Source organism: Toxorhynchites rutilus, chromosome 2 (genome assembly GCF_029784135.1).
Source record: "Toxorhynchites rutilus septentrionalis strain SRP chromosome 2, ASM2978413v1, whole genome shotgun sequence".
Lineage (NCBI taxonomy): Eukaryota > Metazoa > Arthropoda > Insecta > Diptera > Culicidae > Toxorhynchites > Toxorhynchites rutilus.
In genome coordinates this window covers 343,200,816-343,215,613 of record NC_073745.1, presented here as the reverse complement: position 1 = coordinate 343,215,613, position 14,798 = coordinate 343,200,816, and the positions used below count along the sequence as shown (strand labels likewise).

The 14,798-nt window shown below is 37.5% G+C and overlaps 1 protein-coding gene across 1 annotated transcript; it reads left to right on the top strand.

Moving 5' to 3' along the window:
* The first annotated feature begins 9,684 nt into the window (after window positions 1-9,684).
* On the top strand, window positions 9,685-11,957 carry LOC129768203 (PR domain zinc finger protein 5-like). Its single transcript, XM_055769682.1, has 2 exons — window positions 9,685-9,870; window positions 9,932-11,957. Exons 1-2 carry the CDS (start codon window positions 9,769-9,771, stop codon window positions 11,810-11,812), a joined length of 1,983 nt encoding a protein of 660 aa, XP_055625657.1. The 5' UTR covers window positions 9,685-9,768; the 3' UTR covers window positions 11,813-11,957.
* Window positions 11,958-14,798: the final 2,841 nt, after the last annotated feature.

Sequence of the window (14,798 nt, the reverse complement as noted above, 5' to 3'; positions counted from 1 at the left end):
TTTTTATATCATCTTTTTATGCCCCATCTAAAAAAAGGTATTAATTCTTAGTTTACCAAGAATATAGAGACAAAGAATATTAGAAATATGCAAACTTTATATTCCAGAACCTTTATCATCTAGTAATTATCTAGAAGGTCGTTATACATTTTTCTCTTCGATAAAAGATCCGAAAAACACGCAACAACTGCATGAAATGTAAAAAATATGTTTGTTTCGAGCATGTAGTTATGCTATGTTCTGATTCTTACTCCAATTAACCACAATCGATTAATACGTTTTTATGTTATTTTATAGCTCTTTTTACTTTCATGAACTATATTCAGTTGCTTACTTTTAATTGAGTTACTTCATTACTTCAATATGAATAAAAATCATCGCAGTTTGGTGGAAGTTCATGATGACTATACTCCAACTGAGCGAAATTGTCAGACGTGGTTTACACGGTTTAAAAGTGGTAATTTTTTTCAATTAAAAATTTGATGATTACTCGATCAAGATACGCCACAAACGCAACAAGAACTTGCAGATACACTTGGAATAGCTAAGCAAACCATATCCGATCGTTTGAAAGCAATGGAGATGATCCGAAAGATAGGACATTGGGTGCCGCATGAATTGAATGAGCCATTTTCATTGCTCCAACGGCACAAAAGAAATGGGTTTTTCATCGAATCGTTACTGGCGATGAAAAATGAGTCCATTACGACAATCTTAAACGTCGGGAAACGTATGGATACCCCGGCCATGCATCAACATCGACATCCGCGTGGAATATTCACGGCCGGAAGGTTATGCTGTCAATTTGTTGGGACCAGCTGGGTGTTACGGACAGCTGAGGCTTATCGCGAATCGAGTTAGAGATCCATAAGATAAGCACTATTTGAGATTATATTTAGAAAAGACCTCCAAGCGAGGTATAGAAACGTTTAGAAAGGACCAATGTAAGGCAATTAAAAGATGTAAGAGCTCAAGTGTTTTGTTAGGCTAGAAAACGCTTGTAGTTCGAAATTATTGCCGGTCATAAATTCAGAATGGACGAATATTTAAATAGCGTCCGGTAAACAATTTAATGCATGCATCATTTAGGATGCATTTTTATTACCCTTTTCCATCCCTAGCTGCGCTCAGCCAGATACACCAGCAGGGTGTAATAAAATAAAAGGATGTTATTTAGAGCGAAGGATGGAAAGGGGAAATCCAAGAATAAGATAGGCGCACCGACGAGGTGCTATAAACTTAAGGTATTTTCTTAGGGTAGTGCAGCCGTCTCAGACTGCACGTTACCATACGCTAGAAGAAGGGACAAGGAAGGTAGATGATCTAAACGAAACCGATATGTTATCGGTTTTCAAGAGAGAGAGAGGAGATGTTCCTCGTCAATCTTAGTTTAAGGAACCATGTATATATTGTGAAACTTTTGAATAAATTTTTTAGTATTGTAACAGAACTCACGCGAAAGCGTTAAAATTTTTCTTTCAATAGAGAAATTTTTCATGGTGGCTCCAGAGAGGAGCAAGTTTTTCCTTTTATTTAAGTACAAAATGTGTTAATTTGCGAACTCTTCTCGGCAGTGGATGCCAGAGGTGATGTTCGTGAAATCTTCTCAGCAGTGAATGCGAGAAGTGTGAATTTGTGAATTCTCAAAGGCAGTGGATGCCTAAAAAGTGCATTTCTTTCGTGAATTTTATCAAAAGGCAGTGGATGCCTAAAAAGTGTATTCGTTTCGCGAATTTTCCTAAGGCAGTGGATGCCTAAAGAGTTTATTATTTTCGCGAACTTTCCTAAGGCAGTGGATGCCTAAAGAGTGTATTATTTTCGCGAACTTTCCTAAGGCAGTGGATGCCTAAAGAGTGTATTATTTTCGCGAACTTTCCTAAGGCAGTGGATGCCTAAAGAGTGTATTATTTTCGCGAACTTTCCTAAGGCAGTGGATGCCTAAAGAGTGTATTATTTTCGCGAACTTTCCTAAGGCAGTGGATGCCTAAAGAGTGTATTATTTTCGCGAACTTTCCTAAGGCAGTGGATGCCTAAAGAGTGTATTCTTTTCGCGAACTTTCCTAAGGCAGTGGATGCCTAAAGAGTGTATTCGTTTCGCGAACTTTACTAAAGCAGTGGATGCTATATACACACATAAATATATGTTAATTCAAGTACCAGAAGGCAGTTATTATAAATATGACCAACTGCCGCAGCAGCACGTGGTCGTGGAGTTAGAAGCAAGAGGTAGCAGCAGTATCCTCGGCACAATCGGAGAGACCATCGCTAGAGATACCAGGAACTGTCAACCAGCGGAACCAGAAGCAAGCGGTGGCATTAGATGCAGCAGCACCAGCATTGGCACTATCAGAAGTGACAAGAACAATCCGAGCCAGAAGGTTTGGACCACTCAAGAACCAGTCGGCACCAGCAGCAGCAGTAGTATCCCAGCACCAGATGAGTTAATCGAAAAACAGGTATAGAATTAATCTATATTAAGAATTATAGGGGTTGCGATAGCAACCATGGGAGTTTTTAAAATAGGGGCCAAGAGAGCAAAGAAATGATAAAGGAATAAATTCGTACGGTCAAGTGAGCCAACATTAAAATATAAACAATAAAATTAGTAGGAATATGGAAAACACATACAAGATGATTACCACTAAATACTTCACACGTAATGTGAAGGGTCACTGTCACCTATGTCACGAGTCTGATGAGGAACAGATGATTTATTGTTGCGAGTGTGAGCGATGGTTCCACTTGAGTTGCACTAATCTAAAGCAAGCCCCTCTAACGGGTGATCGGTGGATCTGTGTCAAATGCACAGATCTAGAATATAATTATTCGAAGAAAGTGCGAATAAGTGACTTAATAGGAATACTCGCTACTAGCATATATCCTAGTGGGTGGGGAAATTATTATAAGGAGGATATGCCAACCAAGCCGCCTCCATTTAGGGTAATTAGTGAATTGCATAGGCGAGTAAATGGCAATTCTGAATCTGAGTTTAGAAACTCAGAGGAATGCCATCAATTAAAAATGCCTCCTCCTTGGAATCCTGATCTAGTTGATTGCAGGAGGAAAGGTAATGATTCAGATGACAAAGTATTTGAATCATCTAAAGTAACCAGATTAATTGCACCTCCTCCGTGGAACCCTAAGTTGGCTAGGTATATGAGGAGGAAAAATGACAATTCATCTGAGTCAGAAGATTCAGATGATGAAGACAAACTTGAAGTGATACAAGTTGAAATGAATGAAAAACTAGGAGATGTTAGTCCTCAGAGCGGTGAAGATGGCTGCTCATTCCCAGTGAGGAAAGAGCCATTTAAAACCATATCAGTCGCAAAACGCGAATCTGATTATGAGAATAGTTTGCCCGCAATAGGCAAAACGGGTATCATCACAGATGTATGGGCTGTAATAGAAGAAAATACGAAAACCTCCACAGAAAGAGGAATTATGGCGGAAAAGAAAAAACCATGCGTGATGCATGAAGTCAGGGCGGATGAGATATCTGCAAATAAAGAAATAGCGGATTCCAATAATGGAAACGCTAAAAATTTTAAGATAGAAAAACTATCTATCAACCTTCAAGATCCAGAATGGGAAAGGCCAGCTACTGGATTAATTAAGAATTCTGTTGCAACACTGATTGTTGAACAGAAAATAAAATACCCAACTGAAAAACGGTTTGAAGAAATAGAACCACCTGTAGCAGTAGAGGAAGTAGTCCTCAGAAATAGAACAAAAATATTAGCAAAATTTTATTTGAAGACGAAAGCCTGGCGTGAAGGTTTTAAAAAATTCCTTAGAAGTGCAAAGTTCATCCCAAAAATTGGGAGCCAATGTAAAACCAAAAGTGTTATCATCAAGATGGATGATTCATCACAAGATGCTAACATACAATTTGAAAACTCAACAAATATAGAGATTTGTGTTATTGAGCCTCCGAGGAAGGTAGCGCCAGAAATAACACCAAAGGAATTGTTTATAAATGAATCTTCATTTCTTCCAAGGAGAAATAATTCCCACAATAGAAAATCATATTCAGTCGATAATTATAGTATTGGAAATCTCGATAAATACTGTACCCCAGATTACCAGTATCCTCGACGTCGTATCAAAAACGACTTCCACTCTGTAACCGCGAGTTACACTATTGTACCATCATTAACGAAATATGATGAATATTCTATTTTGCAAAATTTGTGACATGTTGACAATATTTAGTCATAGGGCAACACATATAAAATAATGCGATCGTTATAGTTAAAAGCCATAGATTCGTATAAAATAGGACTACTTATAATTGAAAAATTATGGCTCTGAATAACTTTCAAATCTTTAGAAGACTGTTTCCTAAGTATTAGGGGCGTCTATTTACCTGTATGACAACGAGAGCAATACATCTTGAGTTAGCGCAAGATATAAGTTCGGATTCTTTCATTATATGTTTCCGCAATTTGCAAAATTATGGCCCAGATAGGGAAATTATTACCGTAGATCAAAACTATAAACTCTCTAATATAGAGGTTGGAAAGTTTGTTTTTCAACGTTTGTAATATGTTGATATTCTTTATATCTATATAAAGTATAGAAAATCTTAAGCTTGATAAAATATAAAGACGAAAATCTTAAAATGGAAATTTAACAAAACTGTTAACTGAATTAATTAGAAAATATTTTTAGGCAAATGATTTGCTTGAAGTTCAGCAAGTGAGCTGCTGAAAGACTTTAATACAATTTAAGATACAATTGTTTCGTTATAAAATGGACCCAATAAAATGATAACTTGTAAGGTCCAAAATATCAATTAGAGCAAAAAAGAAGAGACTGTCTGGTCAAGCGTCAAGCATTTGGAATGCTAAAAACATTACTCTGATGGGTTAAAAGTATAGCAAGTATTCTGCTGAAAAATATACATTGACCACTAAAGAAAAAATTATGGCGCAGCAAGTGATATGCTGAAGCCAGTTTCTATACGAATGATTGGCTCAAAGCTCAGTAAGTGAATTGCTGAAAGGAGCGATATCAACTGTAAATTAGTTGATGGTAGAAAAAATTAAAAATACAGCTATGAAGAATTTGGAAGACTGATTTGTTAGCAAGAGGATTGCTTAACCTTCAGCAAGTGATTTGCTGAAGGGGTCAAAACCAAAAGTTTCTTTTTTAAGCAAGTGAATTGCTTAAAACTCAGCAAGTGGATTGCTGAGAGTAACAACATCACCAGTAAGTCGGTTGATGAAATACAGCATGTGAGATGCTGAAGAAAGATTTTTTAAACAAGTGGTTTGCGAAGCTCAGCATGTGAGTTGCTGAGAATATGATCAATGCATTATTCAAATGAATATTAAAAGCATAGCTTCCAGTCTTAACTGAGGGAAAGATTGGAGATGGTTAACTATACAATGTAGATGACATTATGAGTTATTTGAATACAAGTAACAGGAAAAAAAATTGAATGAAATTTTTAAATGTATTTCAAAGTATATCACACTATGAGAGCATGAGTTGCATGCATAAAGAAAACGACTTGAAAAAGTTTATGTGAGCTACGATCAGTCGTATTATATGATTAGTCGGAACAGTTACATGAGAACTGAGGCTTTAAAATTGGATTTAGTATTCAGAGACAAACTTTAATGTTAATACTTGCTGAAGGAACGGTAATTGTACTACCAAAAGATTAGCACATTGACTAATTATTTCAAAAGGATGTTTTGAGAAAAACAATATCAGCAATGTAACAAGACAACTAGCAAAGGGATGTTGGATTCAAGATTCCTTTCTTGGCAACGAGATAACTTAGCATTAAAATAGAACGTTGTGTTTGATGAAAGAAAATCTTATAAGAGAAAAGAAAATGTAATTTGCATTTCCTTTAATGGAAAATATTATATAACACTGAACCTCAATGAATAATTTTCCAAAAAGAAACTTGAAGTTAGTTTATATAATTAACGGTTATATCAAATTACTAGTGAGAGCAATTATTCGAAATTTACGAATGTTTACGATTAGTTTGCATAACTGTATGCAGAATAAAAATGAAACAAAAAATACTATTATTAATAAAACAAATAATAAGTTATGTTTTCTAGTATAAACTTGTAAGTGTAAGTGTAAGGAAAAGATAATAATGTGAGTGAAATCAAATCACACAATAAAACACAGAATAAAGCGATACAGCTACAGATGGAAATATGTTCAAGCAAATGTATATGATTTAGAACATGTAGAACGACTATCAAAAATTTAAATTAAAATGTAGAAAAGAATGATAATACTGAAGAATTTGGTAAATCTATGTAGTAGATTTACGGAGTCCGGAATGTTACGGACAGCTGAGGCTTATCGCGAATCGAGTTAGAGATCCATAAGATAAGCACTATTTGAGATTATATTTAGAAAAGACCTCCAAGCGAGGTATAGAAACGTTTAGAAAGGACCAATGTAAGGCAATTAAAAGATGTAAGAGCTCAAGTGTTTTGTTAGGCTAGAAAACGCTTGTAGTTCGAAATTATTGCCGGTCATAAATTCAGAATGGACGAATATTTAAATAGCGTCCGGTAAACAATTTAATGCATGCATCATTTAGGATGCATTTTTATTACCCTTTTCCATCCCTAGCTGCGCTCAGCCAGATACACCAGCAGGGTGTAATAAAATAAAAGGATGTTATTTAGAGCGAAGGATGGAAAGGGGAAATCCAAGAATAAGATAGGCGCACCGACGAGGTGCTATAAACTTAAGGTATTTTCTTAGGGTAGTGCAGCCGTCTCAGACTGCACGTTACCATACGCTAGAAGAAGGGACAAGGAAGGTAGATGATCTAAACGAAACCGATATGTTATCGGTTTTCAAGAGAGAGAGAGGAGATGTTCCTCGTCAATCTTAGTTTAAGGAACCATGTATATATTGTGAAACTTTTGAATAAATTTTTTAGTATTGTAACAGAACTCACGCGAAAGCGTTAAAATTTTTCTTTCAATAGAGAAATTTTTCACTGGGTGTGGTGTACTATGAGCTGCTAAAACAGAATGAAACCATTACGGGAGACCTCTGCCGACGACAATTGATGCGTTTGAGCCATGTACTGAAAGAAAAACGGCCACAATACAAGTAAAAACACAATAAAATTATTTTGCAGCATGACAATGCTCGGCCGCATGTCGCGGAACATACTTGAAAACACTGAAATGGGAGGTCCTATCTCACCCGCCGTATTCTCCAGACATTGTTCCGTCCGATTACTATCTTTTTCGATCGATGCAACATAGTCTGGTTGACCAGCACTTCTCCAATTTTGATGAAGTCAAAAATTGGATCGATTCGTGGTTAGCCGACAAACCGGCCGATTATTCCCGCACAGGGATCCGTGAATTGCCAGAAAGATGGGAAAAAGTTGTGACTAGCGATGGGCAATACTTTGAATATTAAATTTGTAATCATTTGTGCAGAATAAAGCCTTATTTTTTGAAAAAACGAAGAAGCTTACCGGTACTTCTATTAAAAAGATCGATCTTATCAAATCTAGTTTCCAAACGGCGTAGGGATCGATCCACGGATTAAATCGGCAGCAAAGAATCGATCTTTGCCGAATATATTTTAGAAAAATTAAAAACTCTTTTTCGATTTACCTGCTTGTTCTATATGTCTTTTCTTTGAAAAGGAAATCCAATTTGAAATTTCTATTCACATATCAAAAGCATTTTGTTTTGTTCCTCAGCATTAAGACCATAGCCACAGTGCATTCATCTTGTGCCATGAGTTAGTCGTTTTATGAAATAAATTAATCGAAAAAACATTAGAAATTTACCAACCGCATAGAACTCAGCTGACAATGAACCCACAAAAGCCAAACGTGCCATACATCTACAATTTAGTCGAAGCCGATTCTTGATTTTGGCGCCAGATTTAGGAAACAATGTTTCGCCTGTAATTGATGTCAACATCAGGTTCAGTGATCCTATGCGCAACCGGTTACAGTTCACTCCCTCAGTAGCTGCCGCTAGTTCTGTCTCTGTCAGCATTTGTACAGAAATAAATCGTAGAAGAAGCAATCCTAATGTTGAAATTATGTTTTAAAAAAATATAAAGTGGTCTTTGGTGAGATAAAAAATTGATGTATACTGAAAAACAAATCTACAAAAAGATCGAAAATATCGAAAGTAAAAAAATCGATTTTCTCGAGTGCAAAAGATCGATCTAAAAAATCGGACATCTTTATGGAAGTCCTAGTGCATTCCATCGATATACATTGATTTTTCACGAAATTACAGCATGTAAAATAAAAACCCCTTAAAATTTCTGACTTCGCACTCTGTTCCTCTAATTTTTTTCTCGAGTGTATATGCAATTGCAATACATGAAATTCGAGCTTGGTAAGAAATCATCTCGATTTACGAAATACGAAATTTTGCCCTGTGTGATAGTGATTGTATCTACTTCTCGATTCGATTTACATAATAGGGCCTGATAGTTTAAATTTTCTACGGAATACAATACTTCCCCTTCTAGAATCCTGGTTCACCGTGAATGGTTCTCATTGAAATAGGGGTGATCCCAACAAACGCGAGCTGGCTCTACTCTCTCTCAAGACATGAAGTACCATTGCCTCAACCGAGAGTTGCCATACGCACTGTGCATAATGACCAAGAACAGCAACTGGTGTTCGACAGGCTGTCGTGAGTAGCCGATGGTGAGATAAGAGGAAAAGACATACATACTGATAACCAAAAAGAAAAACATCAAGCTTGCTTATACAGAAAGCGATTTCGGTAATGCTAGTGGCTGTAACGTATTGCAAGTTGTTTATAAATAGCATAATGTGTGTTTTTAGGTTTTTTATATACAAAACTGTAACTTTTCAAGTGAGCCCAAAGTGGTTTTGATCTATTGGCTCACCTGATAAACTTCTATTCACATTGTTACGAACCAATGTCCTGGGAAAAAGGTAATGAAAATGATAGAGTTTCGAGCGACATAGCATGCGCTGCCTTAACTATTTCGCAAATAGTGACGTCAGTCGTTGTGTTTATCTTTGATTGCCCACCGTATCCATGTAAAAATGTTATTTTCAGGAAGTAATTTATCAATTAAAAACATAAATTTTTGTAGAGCTACCGCTGAATATGAGGCTAATGTGATAGTGTGGAGTGAATATGTGTGAAATCACGTCGAAAAAGACGGATAAAAGTGATATTTCCATGTGCCGTTTTGACTCTCCACGTTCATAGAAAAAAACGAAGTTTCATTATTTTACCGTTATGAAGTTGATGTTTCGAAGGCTCTCGGTGGCGGTGTGTATATTGTGAGTCGATAATCGCCAATTAATCTAAATTTCACCGAAAATGTTACTGCTTTCGAGAACTAAGCATACGACTGCTCTCTGGACCTTTTTACCACATGAATAATTGAAATAAGCCACGATATAATTGTCATCTGTTAAAAAACAACCAGTTGAATGATTTCATGATAATTTTGGCTCAAATTATCATGCAACCGTGAGTACTTTCAACATTGTTTTGTTCCTTCAATATACATTCCATATTGAATGCAAATAATTACGACACGGTATTTTGCTTGCCAATACAGATACACTTCGTCTACTGCTCCACCTCTATATGTAACTCATTGGTTACGAACTTCGATGTGGATCCAATTTTTGTTATTATTTTCCTCGAACTGTCAAAACACCGATAATATTTACATTGGCGAACGGTTGTGTTCAGCCAGTCATTTTACGCAAATTTTAAACAAATCTTCCAACGTTCATTGAAAATGGACAGTTGCCGTTTGTGTTTAAAAGAATTTCAGTTGCTACGGAAAAACTACAATATTCGAATAATGAAAAACAAGATGGAACACGTCTTTACATTCGAGGTATTTGCGGATGTTATCTTCCGTTGAGTAAATAGTGGAATCCTCTAAATATTTTTTTCAGATTAAACAAATGTATGGCCTGCCAGATGGCGTGTGCCCAAAATGTGTGGAGATAATATGCCAATTTTATGAATATTCCTGTGAGGTTCGCAAAAATCAATCAAAGCTGTACGAACAAACAACAGACGAAACAGCGGTAGCAAAGGAAACGGATGTTGGAAATATGGAATCGAACAAAATGGAACATTCAGAGCTTATTATTGAAGAAACCGTGGAAAACAACGATACGATTGATTGCGAGATACAAGAAAGCATCAACAAAGATACAATCAGTCAGTACTTCAGTATGGTGTGCGATATATGCCAGCAGGACCAGAATACGTATCAAAATTTGGAAATTCACTTTCGAAAATTTCACGGAAAACAGTGCTATATTGTGTGCTGCGAACAAAAGTTTATCGGTGAATATCGAATTTCGTGTCACCTGGAAAAACACGTTGCAATCGGTAAGGGGAAGCAGCAGAAACATGAATCATCATGGAACCGAAGGATGGCGGCTAATTTCGGATCAATGTTAACAGATTTTAAAAATGTGCTGAAAGATTATGATGGACCACTCCCAAATATTGAACTAGCACTGAAGGGAAACTGCAGGGAGCAGAAAAATATGTATAAGGCACAGGATTTCTTGATACGGACTTTTTTCAGTTTGGATTGCGAATTGTGTGGGGCTAAATTTGCTGACCAAATTAAACGTCGCGAACACTTTCATCAAAACCATCCAGATACTAAATATTTCGTCTCTTGCTGTGGACAGCGTTTCAGTCTTCGTATAAGTATGATGCTTCACTTGAATAAGCACTGGAAACACATTGCCAATGGAAGGACAGCTTCAGTTTGTAAACAATTTAAGGCAGCCTATTATCCTCTGATTAAAGATTTCCGCGAGGAACTGATAGAAGGTGGCTTCGAACTGCCCTCTGAAGTACCCAAGTGCAAATCGACCGAACAAGTGCAGTTGCTAAGTGCTATGCAGGAATATCTGATAAGCAAGCATAGTCCACTTAATTGTGATGCGTGTATGGTTCAACTGAACAGCTACAAGGAAAGACGCGACCATTTCCTCTCATGTCATCCAAAGGAGAGACTTTTCATCGAGTGTTGCGAAACCAGATTCTTTGAAAAACATCGAGTAATTCTACACTTGGTGCGGCATAAAAAATTGTTACCAACAATATTTCCTAGCAGTAACTATCCTCGAGGTGCTAGAAACGAAAATCCGGAACAGAATGATTCCATTATTGAGAATTTCTACAACATGATATGCGAATTGTGTGAATACACAGGCCCTTCATATCAGGAACTACGCACCCACTTTCGACAATGTCACCCAGGAGAGGTATTTTTCATCAAATGTTGTGACAGACCTTTGAAGAGTAAGCATCGAATTTTGCAACACATCGCAACCCATCAGAAGCTGATCGGATGCGAACAGTGCGAGGCAAAGTTTGCCACCGAGCGCAATCTGATGGACCATTTAGCTCGGAAACATGCCAGTGAGGAGGAGAAAACCTTCGTCTGTGCTGTCTGTGGACAAGCCTTTGCCTCCAATCAATTGCTCGTGACTCATTCACACAAACATGAGATGGTGGCGTGTGATTTGTGTGGTGCAGAACTGAGACGCAATTCTCTTCGGGTTCACAAACTAAATTTCCACAAGCTAGGAGAGGAGCTCGAATGTGACCAATGTGACAAAGTTTTCCATTCTAGGACCAAACTTAATGCACACAAACGGGCAGTACACTTGGGTCTAAAGAAGGTCTACGAAAGAAAGGCGAAAGACAGCAGCCAATCCGCGGTGCAAATTGAAGAAATTTCGTCGGTGGAAACCATCAATGTTCCAAACACTCAATATACTACAATAGAGTGGGATCTATTTTAGTTATGCGATGGCTAGGTTTTGAAATTATGTTCCCCTCAGTGCATTGAATATAATGTTCTGTTCAATTGTTTCTCCCATACATAATGCAATTAAATGTATTTTGTATCTGTTATCCATTATTATGAAATACAATATTGGAAGAATAACATGCTAAAAATATAATTTATTATTTTATTTACCTTTTGAAGAATAATTTTGAAAAGTATCAGTTTTCCAAATATTGAGACGTTCCAATTTTTGTAGCCTGAATTATTAATCCATCATGTTAAAAGCTTTGGTATTTGAATCAATACAAGCAAGGATTGGCAGTCATATTCAATTGAAGATAGTCATAGGACTATGAAAAAATTCCCCTGCGTATTTAATTGGAAATGAGTTTGGGCTTCTTCCAGCAGTTTCTCCGTAAACATGACTCAACAGTCAGTCGGGCGTTTAATTGCTATTTCACCGACTTGACTATCGCATTTTATTCTTCCCCGTCAAATGGACTTTATTGCATACACCCAGGTTTTTTTTACGCGGTTTTTTTTACGAGGTTTTTTTTACGCGGATTTTCGAATTAACGCGGTTTTTTTTACGCGGATTTTCCAATTAACGCGGTTTTTTTAACGCGGTCACCGCGTAAAAAAACTGAGCAATATCAAATCTGTCCCTCATGCTTCCTGAGACCATATGACGGAACTTAGTGCTATTGACAGATATTAGTGCCGCGCCTATGTGCCAGGTTCGATGCATCTGTAGCGAACACAGATTCAATTTGCCCGCGTTGTTAACCACCGCCAATGCCAGTTACGATGGGAACGACCACGTCAAGTCGGAGGACAGATTTTGCAACGCAAATGCCTGACAGAACAGAAAGAATTAGACCAGAAGCAGTTAGAGTTGGAACAGAGGCAATTAGCGCTGCAGAGGAAGCATTTCCAGGAGAAATACAAGCTGGGTCGCTAGCTGATGAATCTGCAAGTGCAAGAAGAAGTATCTCGAGATAGCATAAAGCTTGTGCAAGAATGGGTTGATGAGCACACCACTGCGAAGCAGAAATCCTCCGTACGACCTTCGTGTGCAACGAAGTTTCATCCAACCCCACATAACGGCTGGGGGAAGAAAGATTCATGTACATGTATTTAAGTCCGCTCGTCGAGAGCCACACACAATGAAATTCATGCATAGCATCAATCCCATTTAGGAATGAAATAAGCGCGATTTTTGCGCGTAAACCTGAGCAACAAGAGGATTTTTATGTGACCTTTTTGACGTAGGACTACGTCTTTCATTTCTATACCGGGGTGTAAAATCTAAGTTTCGAAAACGAAAGCGTTACGCAGGAGACCGAGATTTTGAGCGTTAATAGCTCCTAAACAGCTGAACGAAATGGTATGATTAACACTTCATTCTAAAGATAAAATGTCTACGCGTTATATACTTGTTACTTTTTGATCCAAAAACTTGTTTCAATAGTCTTAAAATTGCTTTCAAAACAGGCTATTGAAATCACCAATCGGTATATAAGCGAGCGCCAATCGGAAATTCACTCAGTTATAATTGAACAGTGATTGGAGCATGTTGTCGCTGTTGTGGTGAAGCTCTTCGTTTATCATCGCACCTTAGGCCGAAAGGGAATCCATCAGGAGGAGAGTGATGCCACAAACGGTTCCGCTTGAAACATCGGAGCAGCCAACACACACACATACACGCGCGGAACTCTTTTCGTTTGGATGCCATTCAGCATCGAGAAATTTCAGGAAAGATGCAATCGTTGTTGAAAAATAATCTGCCAGTTCCCCTGAGAACTGAAAAATACATTCATGCGAAAGAGTTCATTTTAATGTTTTCTATCCATGTAACACTGCGACCAAATATTTTTCAATTAAGTGCTTATTTGTGGTTATTGAGTTAGCATTAACCACTGGTGGGCTTCGAGTATCGAGGAAAATCAGGAAAGAACTAATCGTTGCTGAAAAATACTCTGTCAGTTCCCCTGGGAATTTAAAATTACATTGATGAGAAAGAATTTATTCTAATGTTTTCTATCCATATAACAATGCAACCAAATACATTTGGTTTTGTGATTTTTCAATTGATCGCAATTAACAGGAAAGCTTCTGAAAATTATTCTTTTTCGGCGAGGAATCAAGGGATCGATGGATTCATTGCCTAGCCTGACCTGACCTGAAAGACATGCAGTTTGTTTGGAACTGTGAGGGAGGGCAGAAAAGCCAGGAGGCAGGAGAAGAAAAGAAGGTGACCATGAGAGTATCAGCACCGAAAAACGGTTCCGATTGAGACATCGGAGCAGCCACCACACACACATACACGCGCGGAACTATTTTTGTTTGGTTGCCATCCAGCATCGAGAAGATTCCGGAAAGATATTATCGTTGCTGAAAAATAATCTGCCAGATCCCTTGGGAATTGAAAATTACATTCAAGCGAAAGAGTTTATTTTAACGTTTTCTATCCATATAATACTGCGACCAAATACAATTGATTTTGTGGTTTTTCAATCATGTGCAATTAACAGGTGGTTATCGAGTTAACATTAACCACTGGTGGTGGACTTCGAGAAGAATCCGGAAAGATATCGCTGCTGCAAAATAATCTGACAGTTCCTCTTGGCATTGAAAATAACATGCAAGCGAAAGAGCTCTCGTTTTCGAAGTGCCTCAAATATCCATTTGGTCATTCATTCAGAATGGATTCAGATTCAACTTCAAACAAATGATCACTGAATCAACGATAGTCCTACGTCACCATTGCAGTTATACCATAGATATAACCCACTTCCTGTTTTTTCTTTACGGGGAGCTTCCAATTAACGCGGATTTTCCAATTAACACGGTTTTTTTTACGCGGATTTTCCAATTAACGCGGTTTTTTTTTTACGTGGATTTTCCAATTAACGCGGTTTTTTTTTACGAGGTACGTATCCCCCGCGTAAAAAAAAACCTGGGTGTATTGAAGTGACTCCCCACAAAATGAATTCATT

Excerpts from the sequence above, each read along its gene's own strand:
- LOC129768203 (XM_055769682.1), top strand. The coding sequence starts at position 9,769 with ATGGACAGTTGCCGTTTGTGTTTAAAAGAATTTCAGTTGCTACGGAAA. Across the intron at positions 9,871-9,931 it reads AACACGTCTTTACATTCGAG|ATTAAACAAATGTATGGCCT; the intron begins GTATTTGCGGAT and ends TATTTTTTTCAG.